Raw genomic sequence first — 25,443 nt, forward strand, 5'->3', positions numbered from 1 at the left:
AAATAAAACTCGATTCACAACACATTTTGGATTCCATAGTTTAAGAAAAATGGCTAAAACAAAGTCGGTTAGAACTCTGACAGTAAATGTGGATGGTTTGAGTTGTCAACTGAAACGACAATGATGTGTCATCAGTGCAGGAGTAAAACTTTAAAACTGGTTTTTATTTAGAGGGACCTGTAATATAGTGGGATGGAAATGTGTACACTTTAACCAACAGTAAATCTAGAAGGGGGGGGGGGGGGGTTAAAATATCTATTTCCTTTCAAAAAGTGAAGAACTTCTGCCATTGAGTTGAAATAACGACATCTATCCATCCATCCATCCAACTCCTTAAGTCAAAGTTTGTTTTCTTTATACTAAAGGAGTATCTGCATTTTTTTCAACACTAATAGCAAATCTGCATTGGAAAAAATTGTGCAAATACATCAGCCTGTGTGTAGACTGTCTTGTATTAAGTGATACTTTAAAACTAAAAGTGAGAATTAATGAATAGTAACCTGTAGAGGTGTAGAGACTTGGTTTCAGAGGACTTTGCACCAAATTCCACTCAAATATAGGACTTTTTAAAGATGCCTTTCTTTGCGACACAATTGCGTGATACTGCTAAGAAAACAACTGTACAGTGTCTATTCTTCATTCTTCACACTGATGCACAATACCTTTTACTTGAGACTAGTATACAACCAAAATGCATGAATCCAGATGGAGTGAGGGTTGGAAAACTCTTTCAAAGCTGTTTTCTATTACAACAAGTGTTTTGGCGTGGGTTCTGCATGTGCCGAACTGAACAATTATATCATCTTATGGTAGTCTATGAATTAAAATGATGAGGTGCATTCTATGTTCGCCATAAAACAAGAAGGCACTTAATTGTTTGCTTTTTTTAAACTAGGTTCAGCATTACACTTTTTCAAAGCTGTTTCTATTACAAGAAGTGTTTTGTTGTGTGTTCTGCAAGTTTTAAACCGGGTTCGGCATAAGCCTATGGTGACCATAAGAAAATGGGTAGTCCACGCTTCCTCCTGTGCTGACACATGCCTTCTAAAATGTTCCTAGAACATGTCCCATTTTTATGAAACGCACATCTGTGCACCAGTTACATAAAATAATAAAGTCATACGTTGGAGCGCAGCTGCTCCAGGCGAGGCACCAGCTCCTGGGCGCTGGGTCTGCAGCGGCCGTCTCCGCTCCAGCACCGGCCCAGCAGAGTCCTACACAGCCTCCCCCGCTCGGTCCCAAACACCGGTTGGTCCTGGACGGACGGCCGCAGGTTGTGCGCCACCACCGCGTAGAGCACGTGCTGCCTGTCGCCGGTGTACGGCTGCTCCCTGGTGATCAGCTGCCACAAGGTGATCCCGAAAGAGAAGATGTCCGCTTTGGGAGACAGCCCCTCGCCTTTCAGCAGCTCCGGGGCTCTGTGCGTGTACGTGCCGCCTACGTGGCTCACGTGGGGGCTGATAGCGCTCTCTTCGCACCCATAGTCCAGCTTCACGGAACAGCCGAAATCGCAGATTTTGCACACGTCTTCACTGGACACCAACACGTTGGCTGGCTTTATGTCCAGATGCACAACGCCGTGGGAGTGCAGAAAGCGCAAACCGCGTGCAATGTCTGCGGAGTACCTGAGCCACCGGTCCTCCCCCAGCGGCTCCGCGCATCCGTAAATTATCTGCTGCAGATTTCTGTTGCCCACGAACTCCATCACTATCGTCCCGATGCTGCTTTCATCTCCAAAATCCACCGGCACGCAGGTGGTCGCCGCGATGACGCGCACAATGTTGCCCTGGCGCAGGTGTGCCGCGTTCAGCTCGGCCCAGAAGCTCTGCCGGGACGCCAGCTTGTTCTTGGTGCACTTCTTGACTCTCTTCAGCGCGACGGTGTCCCCGAGGTACTCCGCCTTGTAGACGGAGCCGAAGCCTCCGGAGCCCACAGGCTCCACGGAGCGCAGCTCCTTCCAGTGAATCACAGTGGACCAGAGCCGGCTGGCAACCTTGCCGTGGGGCCGCTGAGCGGGGACTTGTAAGGTGTTGCCGAAGGAGTATTTGGCCAGCGGGCTGCTACAGGTCCCGAGGTCCAGGGACTGGTTAGGCAGCAGGCGGGTTATGGGGATCGGAGAAGGCATCGTGCGTGGTGGAGACTGTTTCTGCGTTTGTTTGTGTGTACGCGCAGCCTGAAGTCTGCTGCGGACTGATTAGCAGCTCTGCAGTCTCAAAGCTTTTCAAAACACACACACACACACACACACACACCAAACCATCTAGCCACACCGCCACTTAGTGTTGAGGAGTATGTAATGCTTTCTGTTTGGGTTCAACAAGTTCATCCCGATGGTTCAACTCAGTTTACACTTTCTGCAGGAGGGGAGGGCGTTGTAAAACGAGACACTTTTTTTTTACATTCTGTGATAGTAAAGCACACTAATATTTAGCCTATGTGTGTCAAAAGTAACTACCACGTGTGTGCACTGCCACATGCTACCTAATTAGCAACTAGACAATGATAGTTGGAAATAAAACATGCAGGCTTTTAATATTCAACCTATCAGACAACTTTGTGCATTTTACAGTTTAGGAAGTGTACACTGACAAATTGGACTTAGCATGGGGGGGGGAGGAGTAGGGAGCACCACTGAGAAACATGTAAACCAGCTCAGAGCTTGTGTTTGTCCTGTTCAGTCGTTTTCACTGAGACTTTTTTTCCCAGCATGCAAGGAACAGATGATCACATTCTAAACCCAACTTCAGTGTAAGATGGGGATGATAACATCATCTGTCAGTCTGTTCACGGCTAACTGTGTTACACTTTTGCAGCGGTGAAAGAAGTATTCAGATCCTTTACTTAAGTAAAAGTACTAATACCACACTAAAAAAAATACTCGGTTACAAGTAAAAGTCCTGCATTGAAAACGTTACTCAAGTAAAAGTATGTGAGTATCATCAGGAGAATGTACTTAAAGTATTAAAAGTAAAAGTAGCTGGATTGCTGAGATGATTGGATAACACTGAACCTGTAAAGTGAACATTGGCTAAGTAAAAGAGGATTTACACGTTATACATTATGCATTCTCTTTAATCACTCCTAGCTTTATTTAAATTTTGGGCCGCCTAGTTGTGCGCTAAACCAAACAGACGGTAACTGTTTTCAAACTGTAATTACGCGACAGTCAAAGCAGAATTTGGCAGATTTGCTGACTTTGAGAGTCAGAAATTCCCCCAAAAGCAGAGATTTTGCACATTCAGGCTGTGAGCCGGCTGTGTGGCAGCCTGCTTTTAAAAATGAAATCTTTGTTTTGCTGGATTTGCTAAATTCTGCGATCGCAAAGGAAGTGTTTTGCAGACGTTTTTAGGGCTTTGTCGGCCAAACTGTAAGTGAGAAGACTATATGAAACATGTAATAAATAATGCAGTCAAAGATATTGGACTTTTTCCAAAATAAAAGCATGTTATTAAACTGAACATGTCTGGCTCTTGATGGGATTTTCATTTCCCATGTGGCCCTTAGTGAAATTGAGTTAGATGTTCTGTTAATGGAAGACACTAACAGTTTCCTGTTCATCAGTAGTTCTGCTGGCGATCTCCCATACTCTAGCGCACGTGTCAAACCCAAGGCCCCTGGGCTAAATCCGGCCCCTTGCAGATTCAGATCCGGCCCGTATATATAAATTTAGGTTATCGATTTTGGCCTGCCTAGTTGTGCGTCAAACCAAAAACACGGGAAAGTGGTTTTTTTAAACTGCAATTACATGACATTCAAAGCAGAATTTGGCAGATTTGCCGACTTTGAGACTCAAAGCAGAGAGTTTTCATATTGAGGCTGTGAAACAGCAATGTTATCATTGTTTTTGCTTGATTTGCTAAATTTTATGATGGCTAAGGAACTTTTTAGCAGACTTTTGTAGGGCTTTATTTTGACAAAAAGCGTCAGAAAGAGCAACATAAAAAAAAAGAAGTGACAAATGTCTGAGAAAGCCACAAAAAGTTGGAAGAAACATAAAAAATGACGAAAAGCTACAATAAAAAAAAAAAGCGCATACAGTCAGATATTTGACTTTTTCAATGATACAAAAGCATGTAAATAAACGTGATGTGATTCTCTTTTTCCCGTGTGGCCTTTTAGAGAAAAGGAGTTTGACACCCCTGCTCCAGCGGTTCCACTCTGTAATTCAGAATAGCAAAGTAAGGGTCCTTCTTGCTTTCTGTAGCCTTTTACAGCAGTCGGTTCACTATTTGCACTCCCTTTTCAGCTCAACTGTTTGACTGTGGGTAGTGCGGGCTCAATGTGTGTAAATCAAAATTTCCTGGAAAACAAATAATATTCTTCAGTGAAGTGTTTAGCCATTACAGTATTGGATACCTCTGTCTTGGGGATATCCCATGCTTTTTCAGAGTTTTTGTCGCCTTTTTCGAGGTTTTTTTTGCCATGTTACCACCACTTCCTAACGTGCTTAACTTGGTTGACACAAACCTGTTCAGCTGGATGTGCAGTTTTAACTGATAGCAGAATCTCCGCTGTGGCTCAAAAACTGATCTTGCGGGAGCTCGTCAAAACACAGACTTTTTTTGTTTGTTTTTGTTTAAAATTATATTTTAGGGGTGCCGGGATCAAGTTTAAGGGTGCCTCAGCACCCCTAAAAAAGGGCTAAAATCTCCCCTGCTGCACATCATGTTCACTGGAACTCATTCCTGAAATATCATTCTCTCTGACCCATTGTGCAATAAAGATAAGTAATATATACAATAGATTTTTAAATATCGCAAAAGTAAGGCGAAACCAAACGGTGTAGAAAAAGTAAAGAAATTTAAATTGGGCAATAAAAAGGAAAAATGTAAAATCAAAGTGAAAAAGTGTCCCTGAGAGTCTTTTTTTATTGAGTGGCTGGAAAATAATTATAAGAAGATCACTGACTTTGCTTTACCCAGACTTTGAAGTGATTCCATGTGGGCTGATACGAACAGGATTGAAAAGGACCACGACTTATGCCTACCATCCACTTAGGCCCTGTTTACACGACAACGCTCGCGGGTGAAAACGACAACATATTTTATCAGATGTGCCTTTCGTTTACATGGTGGCAGCGTTTTTTGGGGCTTAAAAATGCAAAAAGGTGAAACCACTCTCCAGAGTGGAAATCTTAAAAACACTCCACCGTGGCGTTCCCATCTAGGGTAAAAATGCAAAAGTCTGCTCCAATCTGCCCACGGTGGCTCCCCATATTTCGTTACATAAATCAAAATATAGAGTGATTACTCACCCATGGCCACTCCGCTGTTGAGTATCCACAGCCTGCCTATACTTGGTCCGGATGGCTTTCAGCTTTGATGATATCTGACTTTTACAGATAGCGTCTTTCTGGTGTGGATATGACATCCCTCCAGGTACAGGATACTGCTGAAGAAATTGGGTCCATATGTCTATATATTTTGACTGGCAGGACTCCCAGTCCACGTCCTGTTGTGCCTTTGTAGCTTTGTAATCTAAGGTTGTTTGGAGCAATAACTCCACCTCCTCTTCTGTCCAGACAAAATTGTCAGCTTTTGTTGTTCGCTTCGCCATGTTTTGGTTTTGCGCTACTAGGCAGAGGAGAGGGAGAGAGGAGGAGAGGGAGAGAAGTAGAAGGAAGGTTCTACGCAGGCGCGTGGACTTTGTGGAGTTGTGTGGCAGTGCTTCACACTACCACCTAGCCGCCCGGTGTGCATACTACATCACATTTCACACACTTTACCCCCCAAAACGTTCGTCGAAGCGCGGAATAAAAAGTGAGAACGCAACGCCACTTTTGCGTTTTCTCTTCAGATCGTTTCCGTCTAAACATAGCCTAAAAGACTCTGAACAGACTAAAGTCTGACACCGTCTCACATCTAAAGACAATCATCTCACATCTAACGTCAAAGACTGTCATAACGTGTAAAGTCTGGGGATCTTGCAGGGTCACACATTGCAAGACTACATCTAGATTTGTTTTGAAAAATATAACCAAGCTAGTCTGACTATCACCAGACCAAGCTCAATCGTTTAAGATTGAACATTAGTCTGGGGAGTCTGCTCTGTATTTTCTCTGCACAAGAGGCGGGATCAACGGGCATAGTTCAAATGACTCTGTACGCAATTGGATATTCCTTCAACCAATCAGACCAACGATCCAGGTGACGTGCAGCGACAGCGGCATCAACGGGTTGCTGCGCTTCGGTGGCCGCCATGTTGAATGTAAACAAGAAGCTGCTTGGTCGCTTCTCTATCGTCATCGTGTTAAACCCACCAATAGCGCACCAGGTGGATAAGCCAGTTTGTGATTGGTCCCCGCAGATTTGTAACAGAAGCAGGATAGATAAACGTACAGGTCTCCAGCCTGAGCTGCAGGGAGAAATCAAATCACCGGTAGATCGGGCTGGGTTTACCCAGTCTATAACCAAGCTAGCTAGCTACTGCTAGCATTAGTTCAGGGGTCTCCAACAAGTAGCTCACCAGCAGGTTTCCAGTAGCTCGCTACAAACTGAGACACAAAATTCCGACAATATTAAAAGTGAGGTAGCTAGCTTTGTGGGCCATATAAGTGAAAAGTGGTAATGCTTTCTTGGACCCTGATGGTAATATTTTCAATGATCTAGCTAACTATGTGGCCCATAAAAAGTGTAAAATAGTCATGAACCTTGATGTGAAGTTAAGATTTTCAAAAAGCTTTAGGTGTTGAAATTTCATACGTTTACAAACCCTAACTTCATTCAGCTTATGTGTGTTTTGTAAATAAATGTAAGCGATGTGATGCAAATAGCTCTTGGCCACACAACCAGTTTTTTTAGAAGTAGCCCTTAGATAAAGAAAGGTTGGGGACACCACTAGCATTAGCTGGTAACTTAAAGGGAAAGTCTGCAGATGTTCTGTTCTGCCATACATGCACATGTATCTCCAGTGCCCGGAGGTCTGTGTTTATCCACCGGTTAAACTCCCGTTGGATGACTCGCTTCAGAAGGGTTGAAAATCAGCAACTTTCCCCTTTTATAGCGTTTAGCTTAGCACGGCGCCATAGCAACCATAAACAACACTGACTCTAGCTGTTTGCTGCTTCCTGTTTGGTGCTGGAGGAAGCACACCCATTGGTTGTTGACAATGTTCACATGATTTAATTTCACTACCATGACTTAAAACGTAGGATAATATCAAACACGTTTGATTTTGTCTGAACGTCCAGACGGGAAAAAGACTGACTGGGACTGGAGTTTTATAAACACCTTACACCAAACGATGGAAACGACGGGAGCATCCCGACTCTAGCAAGACTCTCAGGATTTCATTCAGATATTGGAAATTAGTCTGAGACAGTGGAATCCCTTGAAAGGCTGTTTGGTGTAAGGTCGGCGTTACACAGAAGCAGACAGAATCGTAGTGAATGACCAGGCAGACCTGCAGTTGGAACCTTCTTCTTATGTTTATTGAACTTTCATTACATTGTGTAAAAAAACACTGGAGTTGACGACTGCAGCTCTTCTCTCTCATAGCAGCAAGGTATGTAAATCAAATCAGGTTATTCTGCCAGACAATAAATAATCTGCCTCTTTGGATGATGTCAATGTTTATAAAAACAACAGATAAAAGCTGCAGCATTCATTTTTATTTCACACAACCTGTAAACATATATATATATATATATATATATATATATATATATATATATATATATATATATATATATATATATACATATGTATATATATTTACTTATTTACATATATGTTTATGTGAATAACTTTGCCCTATATTTATAAAAAATACAACAGTAGTTTGTAAAATAGATTTGAAGTAAAATATTGAGAATTAGCAGAGTCCATCATTGTCACATGGATGGCATCGTTAAAATGCAACAAAACCAACACGGCTAGACTGCGCTCCGTTTTTTTCCGGAACTTCCTCAGCTCACGTGGAGTCGCGTTTTTCTCAGCGTCAGCACCGATGTCTTCATCTCTGCCGAGTGACTTTCACTCAGAGCAATGACTCCGTTATCCCATTATATCACAACACACAGGGTGGGGGGCATTGTGATATTACAGGCAAGTCTGTAAAAAGACTACAAATGTCACAGTACAATAAAAAATATATGTAGCTATATATAGTACAACCAGGCACACGCTCCCAACTGTTTAGCTAAACTGGATACTTTTGTATTTACAAATGATACATTTTAAGAACTAGAAAAGAGGTCTGTAGCACCTTTTTTAGGAGCTTTAGAAGTATGTTAGCAGCTTGATCCAATACCAAAAATATATTGCAGTATTGCAGTGTTTCTTTTACATACACATTCAATAAACGTTCACTGGTACCACTGAAGCTTATCAAGAAGTTTGACATGAATTGCTAAAGGTCTGGGCCTCTCACTGAAGAGCATATCCTGTCTCCATGGTCACCACACTGGGAACCTGTGGGAGACATTCCCCCCCACAGTTTAGCTTAGCTTTAGAATGATGAACTAAATCTGATTGAGTGCGTTCCATTGGCACTCGGAAGACGTATACGTCAAAGTCGGAAACACCCCCTCCCCCCGCTGAACTCTGATTTCTGAGCTCGGAAGTCGGACAACCTCCGAGTGCCCCGGGCTCAAAATCGAACATGGCTGCCCCCTGCATCAACAGCTGTGAAAGCTGTACTAACTCAGGCTTCAAATGAACTGCTTTGCCAGCCAACATGGCTAGCAGATTAGTTACCAGCCAGTCATATCTTCCACCAGCCACGTGTGTTTGTTTTCTCCCTAACTAACTTTACTTTACGGTTCGTCTTCTCCGTTTCAGTGGAGCTTGTAGTCGATACCACACGCTAGGCACGTAGCCGACGGTTGTACAGTGCGTCACGACATAAGTGTTCATGGGAAATGTAGGATTACTACAAGCAGTGTTGCCAGATAAAGATTACGTTTCCAAACCAAACGCAAACAACACCGCCCACATTTCTTGGCGGAAAACAGACTAACCCTACAACCTGACACATGGTTTCTGCAGCCGGCCGCTTCAAACAGACGCAGTGTTGTTTGCGTCATTCATCAACGGCCAAATTGGCTAGTAACTTTACAATGTTACCCGCCAAAGTTAATTTTCGCCCACATTTGGCGGGTTGGCGAGTGTCAATTTAAAGCTGTGGTAGTAACAAAGTTATTAGCACTTCCGTCTTATTTGTCGTACACACAGTCCTGTCCATATTCTATAAGTGGACATGTTGTTACGCTGTTTGTATGCACAAAAAACAGCGTCATGGATTGTTATCAACTGGTATTGCTAACAATGGCTAACATGGCTAGAGCTAACCCCACAATGAAAAATCTGACTTGTAAATGGAATGCATTCAACTCGGGTGTGATGTCATTCCCAGCTCCGGCCTCCGAGTTCCGAGGTAAATGGAACGCACTAAGATACCAGACTCCAAATCTGGATCTGCTTTCTCCAATATGTAGAGTTTTTTGTTTTTTCTTTCAACTCTTTGATCTACAGTTTTTATCTTTTTCTTTTATTCTCCCCAGATCAAATCCCTAGATTATTTTATACAATCCATACAGTATGAGTTATACATCGAGCTCAGACTGCAGTTCGCTGATTGGAAAAAAATTGGTTTTCATCCAACAGCTTTTCAGGCAGAAACCACTACGAAATCAAGTAATATGTTTTTCATATAATGTCACACTGAGGTCAAAGGATGATAGAGGAGGACAAAACCACCATAGGAGTTATTAAACATACAGTATATCTTTATGTTTTTCTTTTTAACAACTAATGAAAAGATGATATAATTAAGTGCTATAAAATCGTCCATGTTAAGCTTCATTATTGGTTGTGCTCTCGCCTAAACCAGCGGTTGAGTCAAAGAAGGCCTTCTGAAATAGGCCAACAATAATCTGTGTTTAAGGTACATTGTTTGTTAAAAAAAAAAAAAAAAAAAAACTCAATGAGATACACAGAACACTTGTGCAAGTAAAGCAAAAATGACACTTTGATAGGAAAAAACACTGTCAAAATTGTACCTGTAAAAATAAAACATTTGATATTGTATTTACATGTTATTGTTCTCTAAAAGAGCTAAATATATCATCTATACATTTGTAATAAAGGTTTTAAACAAAAAGGTATTGGGAGGAAATAAAGGCATTCAATTTACAAAAAAGTGCTATGATTACAACAACAAAAAAGCAGCTTGCTAACATCTCTTGTAAAAACAACAAACCTTCACAAGATACAAAATATATAGCAAACTTCCATAAATGCTTTGAAATATTACACATTCAACTCTATATTTCACATAACCCAGAACAATATTGTGTCCATTCATGTCTCATTCAGGAAGAGAAAGGGGGAAATTAACACTTCTAGTTCATCATCATGTTTTGAATTTCAGAGCACAAAAACAATATGAGTATGTGAGGTAAATAATAACACTATTAGGTTATATATGAATCAAACATTTCATGGAACCAAGATGCACCATCTGTTGACTGCTGTGGTGGAGGGGAAAAGGTAAAGGTGCATGCTGTACATTTTAAGTATTAAAAGTGTCCAAAATAATGTCTATTTTGCAGATGAAATATGTAATTATTCTTTCATGAAATAGTACAAATCAGATAACATCTGGCACAACCTTTGTGACTTCTCATCCTTCAGTTGCCTTGTTGTTGTTATATGGCTGGGTTATTAATTGACATTTTTCAGTATGTGTCAACATGATACCAGAGTTTTGATACTTCTACCAAAACATTAACCAAGTTTATCTACAAAACCTTGATTTCATTTTACAAAAGAAGCAGAACTGGACTCAAATGTTGAGCATGTATGTCATTCTTGGGAACCTTGGGAACACTAAAGGTCCCCTTACTAGAGTATGGGCTGCCCTTTAAACAGCATCTCGCAGCCTTCATCAGAACATTGAGTTTGCTGAGTTTTTACGGCGTTTGTTCACTTGTCATAGTGTGACTTAAAGGGTAACTACCGTTTTTTTCAACCTGGATCCTATTTTCCTTAGTTTTTGTGTGTAAGTGACTGATAGGAACAACAATCTTTGACATTGGTCCAGTATTAAGCGTGAACTCTGTAGCCACAGACCGGGCTGCAATGTAACCCTATGGGGCACATGTGCGTCATCAATTTAGTCCACTAAAAGTGCTTTATTTGCCACTGAAAGGTTCAGATTAATATTCTAAGTGTCTGACTACATTATGTAAAGGATCCCTACAGATATAGACCTTTAAAACCTCTTTAAGACCTTTCTGTTTAACCAGAAACAGATCTGAGGTCGCTAGCGCTAAACCCACCAGATTCCAATTTAAAAATCAATACTTATAGCGTGTACAGAACATATTTTCACATGTAAATCAGTAAACTATGTGTTTATTTCAACCAAAACTCGAATTGTGATGGTTGGAAAAGTGGAAAGACGACCTGTAACATCTTTTTATAGTTTGATTTTGTTTCTGTCGACTTTTACATGGAGTCTGGTGGGTTTAGCGAACGCAATTTCGTGGATGTTTTTATGTTTAAAAAAAGGATCTTACTCTTTAACAGAAAGGTCGACCTACTTAGAAATCCTTTCCATAATGTTGTCAGACACTTAAACATTAATCTGCGTCTGTCAGTGGCAAAACGAGCACTTTTGTGAAGGTAAATACAAGCTGGACAATTGCCCTATTAACTTACATTCTAGCTTGTTTCTCCAGCGATCTTGCTTAATACTGGACCAATGTCAAAGACTGTTGTTCCCATCAGTCACTTAGACACAACAGTATAGGAAAATAAGATCCAGGTTGAAAAAAAACAGTAGTTACCTTTTAGTATGGGATTTTGGTCACATGATCAAATATAAATGCCAAATGTCATCCAAACATATAGCAACCAAACGAGAACTTTTTTAAAACTCTGAAATTGAGAAACAGAGTTATAAGTGTGCATCTTTTCCATTTACAGGAAGTAGGAAGTAGCCAGCACCTAGAGTAGGTGTATTTGCCCTCAGTTTTAATCAAAAGTTTGATTAAAATCAGGAAGTATTGGGTCAAAGAAGAAACAGCTTTGATGTCAGCTTTCAGTACACATTAGGGTATTCAGTGCTAGACAAACGTTTCAGTCGATACCCAGCTCTACTTTGCTGCCCGGTGATGGATGTAATTACGGTAATTGTATGAGACGTGAGACCAGGCCCATAACCCCATGACTAGCAACAGCTGGAAAACACAGTAACTGCAATAGGACTGCCAACTAAGCCAAAGATAGCCCGGTTTGTGATCTTTAAAGGTATTTTTGTGACCTCACAAATGTTTACTGTCAACCCAGAATGAGAGACGTTTGCCCAGGGTGAAATTTTTAAAATAAAAATAAAAGTTTTGGCTTTTCCGCTTAGGTTTGCATAGGGAATGCTATGTGACCGGATGACAGAGTGACATATGGGGCGCTGAAGTCACAAATGAGGCTAACCCAAACTGATGACGTGTCAAAGTGATGCATCAGTGCTCACTGTTGTTTACTATGATTCTGTCAACATTTTGTTTGCAAAAATATCTCCTGAACCTACATTTTCCAATCAATAGACCCACTTATTTCACAGATGTATTCTGTATCTGCTTGATCCAACACTTCGTTGAAGCTGTATAATGTTTACACAGTCCAATATTCAAACCCAAGACTCCATGTTTTCAAGGGCCATCCAAAGATTCCAGCATATATCTTTGGAAATGTTGAGATTGTGTGTGAAAGGTTATCCTATGGGAAACAATGTATAAAAATATGATGTGCATCTGTTCCAACGCAGCCATTATTTGAGCCATTTTTTCCATATGTTCCACATTTAAATCACAGCAAACAGCTATGTTATATTATATGTATTGTATTTAAAATAAGGCACAACTTCTGCTTGCAATGTATGATTTGAATATGATTGTGACCATACTGATGACTGAGCAGTGAAGCAACTGTGCATGACTTAAAGGGTAACTACCATTTTTTTCAACCAGGATCCTATTTTCCTATGTTTTTGTGTCTAAGTGACTGATGGGAACAACAATCTTTGACATTGGTCCAGTATAAAGAGAGATTGCTGCAGTCGGCAGCTGAGAAACAAGCTACAATGTAAGTTAATAGGGCAACTGTCCATCTTGTATTTACCTTCACAAAAGTGCTCGTTTTGCCGCTGATAGGCTCAGATTAATATTCTAACTGTCTGACAACATTATGGAAAGGATTTCTAAGGAGGTCGACCTTTCTGTTAAAGAGTAAGATCCTTTTTTTAAACATAAAAACATCCACGAAATTGCGTTCACTAAAGCCATCAGACTCCATGTAAATAAACAATACTATGAAAAGCCATTTTGGGTCGTCTTTCCACTTTTCCAACCATCACAACTCTAGTTTTGGTTGAAATAAACACACAGTTTACCGATTTACATGTGAAAATATGTTGGCTCTATACACGTTAAAAGTATTGTTTTTTTAAATGGAGTCTGGTGGGTTTGGCTCTAGCAACCTCAGAGCTGTTTCTGCTTAAACAGAAATGTATCAAAGAGGTTTTAAAGGTCTATCTCTGTAGGGATCCTTTCCATAATGTTCTCACACAGAGAATGAGAATGAGAATAAATACTGGATCAATTTCAAAGATTGTTGTTCCTATCAGTCACTTAGACACAAAAACATTGGAAATAAGGTCCAGGTTGAAAAAAAACAGTAGTTACCCTTTAATGTTGCGTTTGTGTCTGTGTGGACTGGTTGAGGCACTGACTGTCCATCTGAGATGAAATGCAGCTACTGCTCATTGCTTCTCTTCACTACTCAAGACCAACCGTCAACCTGTTTCATTAGCAGTAAATGCCATGCTGGGTGGAGCTCTGCTACATACAGCTTTCAACTTTGCTCTAAATTTCTTAATTGACAAAAAGCCTAAGACAAGCTCGATGGTTTGGTTGGAGGAGGAAGCCCTGACTGACTGCAGAAAAGAGCAAAAATACAATCTGAAAATGTTAAAGCAACATGATGTAACTGTTTCACCTTAAAACATCAGCCTCAATATCACTTTAATGCTGCATTTGACTTGTAATAGGGAGAGTGGTGCCTCTGTTCACACTCTGCACCTCTAACGCCTGTTATACCATGGTCTGGGTGAATACTCAATTCTGACAGGCTGTAGGGTGTCAGAGATTTGTACGTATTTTGCCGATCTCTGCTTATATTCTATATGTAGCTCTTGGTTCATGAGCAGCTGGAATATTTGGTAAAATGCCATTAATCTGGCAAATGCTAACTTCACTTTTAATGCGCATATTGATTGTGCACTTGGTCGAAACTACGTTTTCTTTAAATATGAAATGTTTAAGTTGGAGTACATCATCTTAGATTGTTTATGCTTTATCATTTGTGAGATGCTAGGCAGAGGGCGTTTTTTTTTTTTTTTTTTTTTTTAGTCAAGGGGGTATGGCGGTAGCCTGGCTCCGCCCTCCTACGTACTTCCGCTCAATTTTCATTTCCCTTCAGTACTACGTCTGGGTTTGCGGTATATTCTTGGGTTTTCTCCGGCCAAATCTTTACCGGTCCAATCAGTGAACAGAGGGAGTGGCTGAGAACGATGACGTTGAGGACGTGCGCTAGAAAGATGCGAGCGAAGCCATTCGGTCTGTTGTGGCAACGCTACCGAATATCCAGAAGTTAAAGGCCGAGCAAGAACAATCTTTGCTGAGTTGTGTTGGTGGCCATGATGTTGTGGCCCCCCTCCCCACGGGGTTCGGGAACAGTTTGATTTTCCAGCTCACTCCGTTAGTGGTGAAGGAGTTGGCTAAGGCTAACGCTAGCGATGCTAATCCGACGTCACAACCAAACGTTAGCGATTGGTCATGGCAGATCCAGAGTGGCTCTGGGCAGATCCAATAGTTTTAAACTTCAACAGAGTACCCACCTTCATGGAAGTTAACACTTGTCAATGGAGAGTGGCCAGACTCTCTGTACAAATGAAATGGACCAGAGTCTGGTAGGACAGGCCAGGATGGAGGTCCAGTGAAAATATGAATTAAGCTATGGAGACCCTTGCCTTTTTAAAAAGAAAAGCGTTAGGACTCCTACCCATCCCAATCGTTTTTGTAGATAAAAAATTAGCATTTTTTATGGTTAATTTTTGCATACCACCCTTGCAATGAGCTTTTATGATACATACTGTACAATACAATTGTACTAGGTAGCACGCATAAACACTTAATGACTTGCAGATGTAAAATCAGCTTTCTGCATCTTCACATCCGGTCAATAACTAACTTTTTTTTGTTTCAGTCCAACAGTCGCAAACAAGGTCATCTAACTACACTTCTTAGAAGTTTGTCAGGAGTGTGACGTTTGATAAAATACCTGTTTTTATTAACTTAAGGCACAATGACACAAGCAACAGCTCAGTAGCCATGTTCAAAACCACCAGCAGTGACACATTGAGCCTGCAGTAAAGATAACTGGACTGGGGGGTTGACAGGGATCCTTTCAGCTAGCTGACTGGGTAAGGCTCCTCAACAGTGAATGGCTACGTGTGTTTGGGTGTCGCAATTCAGAGCCTAATTTCTGGTTTTGTGTGTGTGTGTGTGTGTGGATAGGGTGTTTAGGGGGGAAATTGTAAAATGACAGCCCTTGGTATCCATATAATCTCCATATTGAAATGATGCAACACATTCACATTCTCACTCCCATCACGTAACATACAGATGTTTGGTCAGGTGCCTTTGGCCTTTATTAACGCTAAACATCTCCTTTAGCGTCATATCTAAACACGCTTGGTCGGGACTCTTGGCGTCACTTTTTGGCACTCTGGGTACGTTTAACTGACATGCGGCACAATAACAGGACAGTTGGGTTTAGGAAAAGTTGGTGGGTGGGGTTAGTGACACGTGGGACAAGAACGTAGGTGGAGTGTTCAATGCAGTAGGCTGTGAGAAAGTAAAATTGGAACTCGTGAGCAGAAAAAGTGTAGTTTGGCAGTACTTTCAGTCAAAAGAAGGCCATTCAAGTCCAGCTACATGTTCAATTTGCAATGCCAATTTGTCTCGTGGTGGCAAGGATCCTAAAAAATACAAGACATCACCGCTGTTACAACATCTGGTATGAAACATCCGGAAGAATACGAGTTGTGCATGAAGGAATCTACAGACAGCAGCCAAAATGCAGCAACTTCAGGTACGGCAAAGGAAGGACAGTCACAGCTAAAAACTTGTGTTAACCAGACAGTGCCTCTCCCAGGCTGTCAGCCGTTCTCTCTGCAAAATGAGTCTCCCTACAGTGGGAGCGGAGCGACCGAACGGCCGGCTGCTGCTCGTTAGCTAACGTTAGCTTTCTAATTTCACCCACCCAACATGCCTTCATCATATACTGGTTAGTGAAAATTTGCCAAACAAAATTGTCACTCATCTGGCGATAGTGATGTGCTTTCCTACGATGTGAAAAGAGCGTGTGAATTCAACATTAAGTTATTACATTGAACTATTTTAGAGGCTGTGGACGTTGTTGACTTCATTAATGTGTTTACTGTGTTCATGGACTGAGGATGGGAGGAGGATTCGGTATTCAGTTTCGCATTCGGCAGAATCTTAACCAGTGGATTCGGTATTTGGCCGAACCCCAAAAATCTGGATTCGGTGCATCCCTACTTCATACTACATCATCTTATAGCGCAGTGGAGCTGCTGCTCTGCCCGGTGTGTCCCATACAGACGCTGAAGGCTTTTTGCATTGTATCTGACGCTGAGAGACACTGCCCAAGCGTCAGTATTTTACGAGTTGGGAGTGAGAACAGGTTGAATGATGAGATGCGTCAGCGCCCTGAACAGTCTACAGTAATGTTTCAGGGGAAAACTAACTCCAAAGACGCATCACGTCAGCTTTCATAAAAATGTCCCCACTGTTGGAGTTAAGATAAAGATAAAGCTTGATGAGAAATTCAACCAACTACCAAAATGAAAAGTGAAACTGTAATACTGTTGCTCAGTAGTTTCTACTCTTGTCTATAATCATGTGAATGAACTTCTGCGGTATGGCTTGATCAAAAGGACCAGATGGATGTTTTGCATGTTTTAGCCTTTTTTACTTTGAGTTTGAGATATTTGGATTGAGTTTTCCCAAATTCCAGGAAGCCATTGTTTTCCTATCATTTCACTACTTATTGCAGAGACTTGAAATCGGGTTGTGTAATCATCACAGTGAACGTTAGGTCTGCTGCTGCTGACAAGGTGACCGTGTACGTTACTGCATAATGCAAGCGCATACATTACAGTGATAGTACTGACAAAAATACAAGCAGACAAGATCACTGTAACGGATTAGCTGACTCCAGTAAATAGATTTCCATACCGATTAGAAATGAATGAAACACAATAGCTGCCTGGAACATTGCAAAAACAAATCTCACAAAATTTGGTATGCTTTGGAAAATGGTCAGCTGTCATTAATGGTATATGATGTATTAAATAGATGTAAATGGGCAAAAGACATCCCAAAACTACAGTTTGTTCCCTACAACAAATAAGAAAGATGTAAAACAACAGTCAACTCTGATGACAGATGAAATCACAAAGTTCAAAGTGCTGTTCGAACAGTAACATACATCCCAAAATCTGCTTACTAAGGCCAATCTATTCTAAAGCATGGGGGGGTTAAGTAAAGAAAAGAAAATGTCACTGCAATCCAATGACTATTAGCATCCATCTATGTGAAAACTCCCAAAAGACTTAATCATGTTTAAACTGACACAGCAAAGCCATGTTCACATTATTATTATACGCGTGTGTGTGTGTGTGTGTGTGTGTGTGTGTGTGTGCTTTCTTTCAGTGCTGATCACCTTGTGTTTATGTATGCTCATGTTGTCATATGAAATGGACAGAAGTGCTAATATCTTCAAACATCTTGTTTCATTGTCTGAGGGGGTGGTTGTGTAGCTCGACGTGTGTGTGTGTGTGTGTGTGTGTGTGTGTGTGTGTGTGTGTGTGTGTGTGTGTGTGTGTGTGTGTGTATGCCAGGCCCAGCACGTACTGGATCACTGAAAAGCTTGGTGGAAGCGGGGCAGTGTAGTGGGTGTGCTCAGGTTGGATATGAAGGAGGAGGGCAGCCTTTGAAGCGGACTCTCTGCAGCCTCCGGGCCTTCGGGAGGCTGGGGGGGAAGCTGGACCAGAGGAGCTGGATCTTCGTTGGGTGGATAGGCGACGCCCTGCCCCCCGCTGCTGCCCCCTGCCTGGCTGTACGGGGGACCGTTGAGTGGCAGGAAGTTAAAAAGCTGTGAGAAGTCCATCAGGGAAGAGGATGAGGCCAGAGAGTCGCCTGCGGCGCCTGCTGCCATCGGGGTGGCCATTTTGGACAGGGACACGCCCTCGCTCACTTCCTCCAGCACGCCCACTTGAGGCTCCAGCTCCAATTTGGAGGAGGAGAGTTGCGGTTCCTGGGCTGCAGAGGACGAGGAGGGCATGCTGCTCTGCAGCTCCATCAGGTAGGTCTCCAGTTCTCCCTTTAGATTCTGCTCCCGCTCCTGTGAGACGCTGTATGAGGTAAAGTTGGAGCCCAGTGGGTACTTAAAAGAAAATGAGTGTGTGGGGGTGGGGAAGGGCTCTGTGTCCAGGACGGGGCCCGCGTACATGTTGAGCTGGTGTGGCCTCGTTGTCAGCATTCCCGGGAGCTCGTCCTTGATGCCCCCGGACACCATATCGTAGACAACGGGCTCCAGCGAATCAGCTGGCTCAGTTTTGACCCTTAGCAGCTCCCGTGCGTGACTCTTCTTCACGTGACGCGTCAGGTGGTCCTTCCTGCCGAAGCGCTGGGCGCAATACTGACAGAGGAAGTCCTTACGTCCAGTGTGCACCACCATGTGGCGCCGCACATCTTTACGGGTGTAAAATCGCCGCTCGCAATGCTCACAGCGGTGCTTCTTCTCTTTGGTCCCGCCGGAGGACTTGCCAGCGTGTGTTTTGAGGTGCTCCAGAAGGACCCCGGTGCTGGGGAACGGCTGCAGGCACACTTGGCAGGTGAGGTCTCCGCTGTTGGCGGCGTGGAGGGCGAGGTGGCGCTTGAAGCCCAGCTTGGTGTTGTAGCTCTTGCCGCACTCCTGGCAAGTGAATGCCTCCTTGTAGGGGTCGTGAGTGTGCAGGTGATTCTTTAAGTGATCCTTGCGGTGGAACATTTTCTCACAGTATGAACACTTGTGGTTTTTTTCTGGCGAGTGAGTCGCCATATGCCTTGGAACACAGACACATTCTATAAGCACTCAGAATTGTTGCAATCACGTTTTAAGTAGTAGGCATGCGTTACATCACACATAAACACAAAACCTGGAGAGAAAAACTAAACTAGTATGCATCAACACAGCATTCTGATTACTACTGAGCACTACGTTATGTTACTATGACCTGCTCGGCTGCGGCCGCACTGGCTCCCGATAGCACCGGACATTTAACAAATGAGCAAATTAACCACTTAGACCAGTGAGTCCAGCAGATTGTGTGCAGCGTAAAAAAACAAAACCCTTTCACCCAGGAAACGCTCGTTCTATCCTCGGGAGTGTTTCAACCACGATCTTTCTCAAGTTTCTCCTAAACTTAACGAGTCGTTTTGGTGTCTAAACTTCACTGTCTTCGCTGCATGACGCTCACTTTTTCTGTCTAAACTCCACTTCCACGGCCCCTGAAAGCACCGTCATCTGGAGGTGCCTGCAGCCGGCTCACAGTCACGTATTGGCGCCTAAACAACTGCCGCTGGTAGCCGGCGTCCTGGAGCTCTGTAGCAGCTAAATACAACCAGCAACTGCTGCTCGGATTTCGTTCTATTGCACTATAGACTGTTCACATTACAGCGCTTAACTTAGTTTAGAATACTTCTATTTTATCTATCTATCTCTCTATCTATCTATCTATCTATCTATCTATCTATCTATCTATCTATCTATCTATCTATATACAGTGCTAAGCATAAGTGAATACACCCATGTTAAAGTTGACTAAAAAGAGGAATACAAAATCATCTTTTGGAAATTGATCTTAATGGCTTAATTAAAAATATGAGGAAAAATCCAACCTTTAAGGACACCAATTTTCTCTGTGAATGAATAATGTATCGTAAATAAATAAATGTTCTTCCTTAAAATACAGGGGGCATAAGTCAGTACACCCCTATGTTAAATTCCCATAGAGGCAGGTAGATGTTTATTTTTAAAGGCCAGTTATTTCATGGATCCAGGATACTATGCATCCTGATAAAGTTCCCTTGGTCCCCACATCATCACATACCCTTCACCATACCCCCACATCATCACATCCCCTTCACCATACCCCCACATCATCACATACCCTTCACCATACCCCCACATCATCACATACCCTTCACCATACCCCCACATCATCACATACCCTTCACCATACCCCACATCATCACATACCCTTCACCATACCTACAGATTGGCATGGTTTTATTTCAGTTAGCCTAATAGCTGGTCTGATTTGCATTGAGAGATGATTTTATGGAAAGTACCACATGCCAATCTCTAGGTATGGTGAAAGGTATGTCATGATGTGGGGGTATGGTGAAGGGTATGTGATGATGTGGGGATATGGTGAAGGGTATGTGATGATGTGGGGGTATGGTGAAGGGTATGTGATGATGTGGGGGTATGGTGAAGGGTATGTGATGATGTGGGGGTACGGTGAAGGGTATGTGATGATGTGGGGTATGGTGAAGGGTATGTGATGATGTGGGGGCCAAGGGAACTTTATCAGGATGCATAGTATCCTGGATCCATGAAATAACTGACCTTTCAAAATAAAAGTCTGCCTGCCTCTATGGGAATTTAACATAGGGGTGTACTGACTTATGCCCCCTGTATTTTAAGGAAGAACATTTATTTATTTATGATACATTATTCATTCACAAAGAAAATTGGTGTCCTTAAAGGTTGAATTTTTCCTCATTTTTTAAATTAAGGCATTAATATCATTTTCCAAAAGATGATTATTTTATTCCTCTTACCTCAACTTTAGCATGGGTGTATTCACATATGCTTAGCACTGTATCTTTAGGTGTAAAGAGAAAAGCAACATGCTGCAGCCTGCTGTGCCCTGCTGCGTGTCTGTACCGTAGCAGCTTGTATTTGGAGACGAAAGCCTTGGTGCAGTCGGGGTGGGAACAGCGGTACGGTCTTTCTCCTGTGTGAGAGTACGAGTGCACCTTCAACTTCTCCAGACTGTTGAAAGCCTTCTGACACTCCTGGCAAGAGAAATTCTTCTTGGGCTTCCCCTCGGCTCTCCTGCGCCTCCCAGCGGGCGGCGCGAGCTTGGTTCTCTCCAGGAGGTGGTCGCGGTGGCCCTGGGTTCCCGTGGCCATGGCACTCTAGGGCTGAGCAGCTACATGGACAGGGGCGCAGTGCCCAACTAGTACTGATGCAATTGTTCTATCCAGTTTCATGTGCTCAACACCGCCCGGACTCAGGGGCCTGAGAAAGAGCGAGAGAGAGAGAGAGAGAGAGAGAGAGAGAGAGAGAGAGAGAGAGAGAGAGAAAAGATTATCTGAACGGTTCAGTTTCAGGTTGTTGAGTTGCTAGCAGTACTTAAGACACTAAAACCTAAGTCATAAATCGACGGATTTGAGGCCCATCTCACACAACAAGTTCAACTTAATCTGGCCCTGAGCTCATAGCGTCCATGTGACCCACGAGGAGCTCTTAATTACAAGCAATATAATCAGAAAGTCAGGGTCTTAGTATGACATGAGCTCAAATGATACCTGTGGGGAAATTCGTCGGCAAGTTTATTCATTTCTAATTAAAAAAACAGCAGGTATATGTTTTATTTCCAGTTATTATCAAAAAGTCTGCTCCTATTAGTCTCAGCTGTAGTGATGAAATAATAGCATCGACACCATCAGGACTCCTGTTAATCGTCAGTGTGGTAAACTATCTGATTTAAACTCAGACACATGGAAAGCCTGGAACAACAAAAGGATTCTTTTGAAGTAAGTACTTTTGTCCCTGTCAGGATCCTGTAGGCATGACATATTTCCATGATCTGATTGGTCAGCAGTCAGACTGTTGTCAGGCTCGTCTCATGGTAATCTGCTCCATGCAGGTTAGGTTACCATGGTGATTGACCCGGGTTAAAAGAGAGCCTGCTTTGTTAAAGGGTAATATCGGTTTTTTTTTAACCTGGACCATTTCCTCCATGCATCTGTGTCTAATAGACTGATGTGATCAAAGATCTTTGAAATTGGTCCAGTGTTGAGTGAGAAGGCTGTAACCGGCTGCCGCAAACCAGACTGCAATGTACAGGGCTGTATTCAAGTCCACCTTTGTCGAGTCCAAGACAAGTCCAAGTCTAGGACTAATAGAGATTGACAGCCATTCTCCACTGGGCGCGTCTGTGCAGCTGCATTCCGGTTTTGTTCCGTCCTCCGCCACGTGCCATACCACACTGGCAGCGTCTCAGAAGCGGAGCGTCTTGCCTGCCCGTTTTACAGATTTTATTGTCTCTACCAGTACTTTACAGAACAATCAGGTGTTTATTAAGCTAGTATCTACCTTCCACTCCAAGCTCTCCTACAGTTAAACTCCACGCCTTCTCTTTTCTGGTGTTGTCCTGATATCTGTGATGTCGTATTATGTTTTCCACCTCTGAGATGAATCTCTTGTCGTCCGTGGTGTTGTAGAGGACATATAAACGATATTGGGGGGTGTATTTTGGTAAACTGACTGGATGCTCTCGCTGTTTCACTTCCTGCCCTTTAGCGGAGCAGAGAGCCGCTTCACGCACACTTCTGGGATGCCCCGTGGCACGGTGTAATGTAGTAAACTTAAGTAACTTTAGAATAAAAGCATATAGTGCTGGACTCGCTCGAGACCAAACTACAATATTTGGCGAGCCCAATGGCCGAGTCCAAGACAAGTCCAAATACCAACGAGTCCAAGACGAGTCCAATACAATAGAAAAACGTCTTGAGTCCGAACTACAGCTCTGCTTCATACACACCCGTGTCTTTTTGCATTTGTATAACTTCTCCTACAAATCCTGCCAACGTATTTATCCACTTACATGTCACACAAGCACTGCAGCCACAGCCTACGCTCCCAAGCCTTTATTCCCTTCAAGGTCCCATCGGTTCGTACAGAGTTTGGCAAAAAAGGCTTTCGCTCTTAGTCTGGACTCAAGTACTACAGCCCTGGCAATGTAACCCAATGGGGCAATAGTGCACCCTCGATTTTTGTCCACTAAAAGTGATTGTTTTTGCCACAGGCAGGCTCAGATTGTTATTAAAAGTATTTGATAACATTATCGATCTCGCAAGGGGATTTATTGACTGAAGACAGCGGCGTGGAGTGTGGAACGTGAGTCGGGTGAAAGGCGTTCTGGGAGTCTGTTGGGAGAGAGGCAGCAGGCGGAGAAGGGTGAAGCAGCTGCTGCAATGCTGATGTTGTCAGGAGTGGGACCTGTTGCTGCCTGATATTGGTGGTCATGATGTGCAGGGGTGATTCCAGGATTTTTTAAGTGGGGTGGCACAGGGGTGGCCCAATAACCAGTCATGGACGGCAGCGTGCAGTTCAGCGTGGCGCTGACTCACGCAGATCGCTCTCTTTCAATAATCAATAATAATCGATGCAAGAGCAGCCTACTTCCTTGTTTACTGCTGCAATGAAATGCTTGGTTACGCTGTAACCTTGGTTCTCTGAGTTTAGATTCCAGTCAGATTTCTTAATTGAAGTTTTCTTTAAAATAGTGTTACAATCTTATCTCGTCTCGTTCTCGTGAACCCAATCTCGTGTCTCGTCCCGTCTCGTGAGCTGGGTGTCTCGTCACACCCCTATTCGTTATTAATTTCACTTGGTTTCATTTTAAAGGTGCTCTAAGTGATGTTGGGTGATGTCATTTCTTGTTGACGTTCAAAGTATTGTCAAACAAAACTGAGGCTAGCTCGCCCCTCCCTCCTCCTCACCCCGTCCCCTTCCCCTCCCCTCCGCGCAGTAACCCCCCAACCCCCACCCCCAAATCCTTCTTGTCGGTTATTGGCTGGAACACTGTTTATGTTTGGTGGTGCAGGTTGGCGCAGTTTGTTTTTGTTGCTGTTTGTGGAGCCTGGGCTGTCTACAGAGACCGCTTTTTTTACAGTGTGTTCAGGAGACAGGCAGCTAGCAGATAGTGAGGAGATGTTTTTTACAGTGTGTTCAGGGGACAGGCAGCTAGCGGATAGTGAGGAGATGTTTGCTGTATGTGACAAAAAATGTTGTAGCCTAAAAAACGTGTGACATCACTTAGAGCACCTTTAAACCCATTTTATTGACCCTTTGCACGTGACGTCACGCTCCACTCGCGCGAATTATGAACGCCATGACGGACGGCGGAAGAGCTATGCTGTAGATGGACGGCAAGCTAAACTCGTACGTTTTCGTTCGTGTTTGTGTTCTCACATTCACAATCTGCAGAGTAATCCTCACCAACACAAGCATGTGTATGTATTGTCTTTCTGTTTTAAATGAGTGATAAATAAAATGATCCTCAACCAGCTAGCTGCCGTGCTAACCAGCTGTCCTGCTAACAGGTCCAACCCAACGATGACCAACATAACTAGCTAACATCGGTTATTCACTGACCTAGCTACATATCCAAAAAAGAAAACCGTTCCCTTGATCATTTAACTTAACACACATACAAAAAATATTGGTTAAATTAAAGATGACATGGCACAGAAACTAGCTTCAAAAACGAGTTAAAGCTGCAGCTAGCTTTGGACTGCTCGCTAGCTGCTGCCCATCGCGTCGTAATATCCACCAGTCAAATCTAAACATAGGCTACACAGCGAATATAATCACAGATAAGAAGATGGCTAGATGTTACAGTTATGTGTGGTTACTACTGATCATATACACTCCGTGATTTACTGCATGGATTAACGTGTGATAGATAATTAATGACTGCACTTCCCAGAGCTGGGATGTGTTCAGGCATCCATTAGCTAGGAAGTTGCATTGGCACACCCAGTGAACAACGGTATGTGGGTAGCCACGACCGACCATGTCTTCTAAAAACATGGGCTACGTGTTATATAAATCTTTACTTAAGTAAAGAATAGATGTTAATACAAAATAAACCCTAGATTGATGTCTTATCTTTGCCATTATGAGGTACCTCCCCCCGTCGTTAGCGTAGCATCGTGTAGCTGTAACCCAGCCAGCTACAAAGAACTGGTTAGCATCCAGACTTTTAAAAGCTTTGAGATCAGCACCAGTATATGGGGGTACCCTGTTTACCACATAGTGGTACAGATCAGCACCAGTATATGGGGATACCCCGTTTACCACATAGTGGTACAGATCAGCACCAGTATATGGGGGTACCCCGTTTACCACATAGTGGTACAGATCAGCACCAGTATATGGGGGTACCCCGTTTACCACATAGTGGTCCAGATTAGCACCAGTATATGGGGGTACCCCGTTTACCACATAGTGG

The 25,443-nt window shown here is 42.9% G+C and overlaps 3 protein-coding genes across 4 annotated transcripts in view; 1 reads left to right on the top strand and 2 right to left on the bottom strand.

Moving 5' to 3' along the window:
• Positions 1 to 966: 966 nt before the first annotated feature.
• On the bottom strand, positions 967 to 17,960 carry mos (v-mos Moloney murine sarcoma viral oncogene homolog). Its single transcript, XM_031307810.2, has 2 exons — positions 17,914 to 17,960; positions 967 to 2,146 (listed from the first exon to the last, which is right to left on the bottom strand). The coding sequence occupies exon 2, from the start codon at positions 2,123 to 2,125 to the stop codon at positions 1,118 to 1,120; it is 1,008 nt and encodes a 335-aa protein (XP_031163670.1). The 5' UTR covers positions 2,126 to 2,146; positions 17,914 to 17,960; the 3' UTR covers positions 967 to 1,117.
• Positions 17,920 to 25,443, bottom strand: part of plag1 (pleiomorphic adenoma gene 1) — a 21,241-nt gene continuing 13,717 nt past the window's right edge. The window contains exons 2-3 of the mRNA XM_031307797.2: positions 21,084 to 21,440; positions 17,920 to 19,194 (exon numbers count right to left, since the gene is read on the bottom strand). Of these exons, the coding sequence (XP_031163657.1) occupies positions 18,006 to 19,194; positions 21,084 to 21,331 (1,437 nt within the window). The 5' untranslated portion in view covers positions 21,332 to 21,440 and the 3' untranslated portion in view covers positions 17,920 to 18,005. The remainder of the gene's footprint in view (positions 19,195 to 21,083; positions 21,441 to 25,443) is intronic.
• Positions 18,432 to 25,443, top strand: part of chchd7 (coiled-coil-helix-coiled-coil-helix domain containing 7) — a 36,130-nt gene continuing 29,118 nt past the window's right edge. Inside the window, exon 1 of one of the 2 annotated variants that reach the window (XM_035998033.1) lies at positions 18,432 to 18,452. The gene's annotated coding sequence lies outside the window, so the exon portion shown is untranslated. Of the gene's footprint in view, positions 18,453 to 18,963; positions 18,985 to 25,443 lie in introns of those variants that run through there. The other variant, XM_035998034.1, reaches the window with a different exon arrangement.

This window comes from Sander lucioperca, chromosome 23 (genome assembly GCF_008315115.2).
Source record: "Sander lucioperca isolate FBNREF2018 chromosome 23, SLUC_FBN_1.2, whole genome shotgun sequence".
NCBI lineage: Eukaryota > Metazoa > Chordata > Actinopteri > Perciformes > Percidae > Sander > Sander lucioperca.

Excerpts from the sequence above, each read along its gene's own strand:
- mos (XM_031307810.2), bottom strand. The coding sequence starts at position 2,125 with ATGCCTTCTCCGATCCCCATAACCCGCCTGCTGCCTAACCAGTCCCTG.